Source organism: Convolutriloba macropyga, chromosome 10 (genome assembly GCF_964194025.1).
Source record: "Convolutriloba macropyga chromosome 10, txConMacr16.3, whole genome shotgun sequence".
NCBI lineage: Eukaryota > Metazoa > Xenacoelomorpha > Acoela > Convolutidae > Convolutriloba > Convolutriloba macropyga.
The window spans coordinates 12,555,982-12,559,757 of record NC_134477.1 but is presented as its reverse complement, the minus strand read 5'-3'; the positions used below and the strand labels follow the sequence as shown (position 1 = coordinate 12,559,757).

Below are 3,776 nucleotides of genomic sequence, written 5' to 3'. Positions count from 1 at the left end.
GGATTCCGTAAAGCAGCCTGCATTATGGTTTCTACGCCCTGAGCATGTTTCTTCCTCAAAGTTTCCGTTATAATTTGCATTAAAGCATGAATAAAATCACAAATTTGTGGCAGAAAAAGATCAACTTTAAGAAGATTAGTATCACATTTTGGTAGATTAAGCAGAAAAGATAGCCAAACCACTGTTTGCTATGTTGTTACGCTACCAAATGCAGGATTTCTACCGGCAACGTGCAATAGCAGGTGGTGCTGTTATAAGGATATATAAGTAAAGGCAGTTTTGCCAAATAACGCAGCAAAAAAGTCAGTCTGTCATTTCCGTATAAATTTGTATTAAAATTAAACAAACTGTCTGTTAGACTGTAAATAATCCGGACGGATAAGGAAGTGTCACTAAATAAATGATTTGAACTTGAAATGTTAATTTATTTGATTTTTCATAAAGATTTTTTATATAAAAATTTCTTTTGATCGATTTTTTCAGCACCATATTCAAACTTGTTCTGTTAACATGCAATAGGAAAACGGACACAAATTCGTTCATCAACTGCTAGAGAAAAACGAACAACGAACAAGCATTTTCAACAGTTTTGTTTTTTTAATTTGAAATTTTAACTAACAACTCTTAAACTTGATTTTCTGTACTTTTTAAATCCTATGATGGTGGCCGATTTAAGAACAGTTTCAAAATAGATAGAAGAGATTTTCTATTCCGACTTTGTTTTCTTTTTATGTTCTTACTAAATAATTATTCATGGTCGCTTGTTGAATTTGTTTATTTTCAATTCTATGCAACAAACTATTTTTATGCTTTTACGAAAACGCCCCCATTTCTATGGCAAATCAATTTTATTACTGAATTTGTTCATGTTAACCAATCTGCTCTTGTTAACAATTTTTAAAGAAACACTCAAAGTTTTGTTTTCATTTTTTGAAAAAATGTTGATATCTTGCGTTAACCTGTTGGCCGAAAAATGACAAACTTAAATGGGGGGCTTAGACAGCTTAAAAACTGTGCAAATGAGCAGGGCTGATACTTTTGTAATCAACGTCGTAGGAAATTCATTCTTTTTTTGAATTTTGCGTTTCTGGTCGTCAACGAAACTATTTGAAAGGATCAGCAATTTATATTTGTTTCAGGTTTTCCAATAAAATTGTATTTTTTTAAATTTCCAATAAAAAATATTTTTCCAAACACAGTTCACTTTGTTCGGTACAAACGAGTTGGGATTTGTTGTTGTCATCAACTATAATTTATTCTATAACTCTGCTCAAATGTGGGTAGTTGCTAATCATCAATTCGTTCTGTCTGGTCTCTGTGTGCTAATAATTTTTCACGCTCTGCTTTTTGTCTTAATAAATTTGGCTCTTGCAGCTCAGAAGTCAAGGTCAAAATACAGTTGTATGATCGTTCGCATTGTCGTCTTTCTTATCTTATTGAATATCGTATTTAATAACCTGTACTCGTCAGCTAATGCATTGTTGAAAAACGATTTGCCTCTAAACATTCAATTGAAAAAATGATATATGATTATTAATAGATATAAATAAAGTTAAAATTCGTTTCCGCAAGTGTTAGTTTTACATTAAAACAATCTATTTCATTGGTTGCAGTTACCACATAACTGTTAACAGTCAAAAACTAAAGAATCGCTAATCAGTAAGTCACTTCAGAAACTAAACACTAAATATGATTAGATCTCAAAATAACAGTTTTCTTGAATTGAATAAATTTTTCTCAGAATCCTCGATGACCCAAAACAAAAAAAAATATATTAGAGAATTCTAACAGCAAGATTACATGCTTAAATGAATGTGCTTCGCTGTGAAGCATCAGTACGAGATGGTTTTTTGGCCCATAATTTTGTTTCCAATTCAGCAGCAGTTGGTTCCGTGACAGCAACGACATTGGCACTGGAGATACTGGTTGCAAGTTGCCCAACAACAGGTGTTTCCAGGGTGACAATCACAGGACCATCCGGGACCAGAGCACATCTGGCCTCCAACGTATGCAGTCGAGGTATTCCCGCTGGAGGCAACCGTGTTGGGATCTGGGAGGGAGATGGTAGGGTGTTTGGAGTACTCCGAGATGCAATCGATGCACTCCTTGTTTTGGATGATGACACAGTTCAGCATACAGTTGTACCAGTCACTCTACAAACGTCAGGATACCTCGTTCCCGAGTCAGCAAATCAAAAATTTAGCTATCTTATTGGCTGCAATTAAGGAATGCAATTTAAAGGCTTTCATGAGGTCAAAGCAATTGGTCATGCCGCGCTAGTTTTCAACATTCGTTTCAGTTTCGGTCAGAATCACTCACATGGTTTAAACGAGGTATACCTTATAAGATTCTTGCAAAATTCTGCACAAAAATTTTCAAATCTTGTATAATCTTATAAGATCAGAATACATCCTCATGATAACTTTCTTATGACTAATTACAAGATTGATACATTGACTTATGAGATTGCATAAGATTTATTTACGATCTTTTAATATATGAAATGTCGACATTTCATGTGCTTATAAAATTATAATTTTTAATTTTGATCGTGGTAATTTAATCGGTTGTGATAGTTTCATATCAGGCCTCTAAGGCATGGTCATAGCCCGCGAGGAAGGCCAAACGCGCTAAATGCGCAGCTCTTTAAAAGTCAAGTAGGGGTTTATTTCCGTGGGGGTTTATTTCCTATCTTAAACTAAGTTGGGTTTTTTTCCGTGGCATTTTTTCCGAAACCGAAATATTTTATTTCTCTCATAATTATAATGACAAGACAAACAAACTTTGACGGCCAAAATAATATATAGCTCTCACCCTTTCTCTATTTTTGTTCAGTCTCGTCAAGTTTTTAACATTAGAAAGCTTCTTGTTACATTGGTATATGATCTCAATTTTGACGTAAAATTCTTATAAAAACTCTTCAGCTTGACCTTAACTTCTAAGCTCGACTATGTTATATTACTGATTAATGCCTCTACTAGACATTTGAGTGTTTCATAAAGCAAAACGTAAAATTCATGATTTTCTAACTTGTCCACTGCAAGATGAAGAGCATCCAGCAATGATCACGGCGCACTTGATGTAGTCCGAAGCATGGCAAGATCCCACTGGGTTCTTGTCCAATTTTTCCGGATCACTTTTGGAAGCATCCACTGCAGCAGAGTTCACTGTGGTCACTAGTGCCAAAAGGCACAACGACGACACAAAGGTTGCGCCGAAGATTGTTTTCAAACTGGCAGTCATCTTACCTTCGAATCTTTTATTCGTTCGGTTTGCTGAAGGAAATGATTCTGAAATTAAAATATCAGTTATATTTTAATATATCAAAATCCCTCAACGTTATAAGGTAACAGAAAAAAAATTATCCAAAGCGTTTCAGAAAACAAGCTAAAAGCAGAAGGACTATATTAGAGACTCGTTTAAAACTCGAATTTGAAAAAAAAAATAAATACTTTTTTCTTTTGTAATTTTTTTTATCTAAGTAGGATTATCGCTTATTTTGATTTTATGAAGATTGATCTGTCGGATCTAATCCGTTTGTGCCCCCCCCCCCATTACAAAGCGCGTGCCATTACATATAGTAAACCATTTGGTAAAAATAGCACGTGCGCTTGGGGTGCAGATAATGTGGAAAGGTCCCGATTTGTGTGTAAAATGATAGACGTACTTTTCGCTGGTCAATGTTTTAATCAATAAAAGAGTTATATTAAAAACAAAAATCACTAATTCTCAGCTATGGTAAAATAAAATTTTGAAAGCCCGAAAGACCAACTTAC

The 3,776-nt window shown here is 34.3% G+C and overlaps 1 protein-coding gene across 1 annotated transcript; it reads right to left on the bottom strand.

Annotated features, from left to right (window-relative positions):
- Positions 1 to 1,492: 1,492 nt before the first annotated feature.
- LOC142348289 (uncharacterized) lies at positions 1,493 to 3,290 on the bottom strand. Its single transcript, XM_075399585.1, has 2 exons — positions 3,031 to 3,290; positions 1,493 to 2,153 (listed from the first exon to the last, which is right to left on the bottom strand). The coding sequence occupies exons 1-2, from the start codon at positions 3,241 to 3,243 to the stop codon at positions 1,875 to 1,877; spliced, it is 492 nt and encodes a 163-aa protein (XP_075255700.1). The 5' UTR covers positions 3,244 to 3,290; the 3' UTR covers positions 1,493 to 1,874.
- Between the last annotated feature and the right edge of the window lie 486 nt (positions 3,291 to 3,776).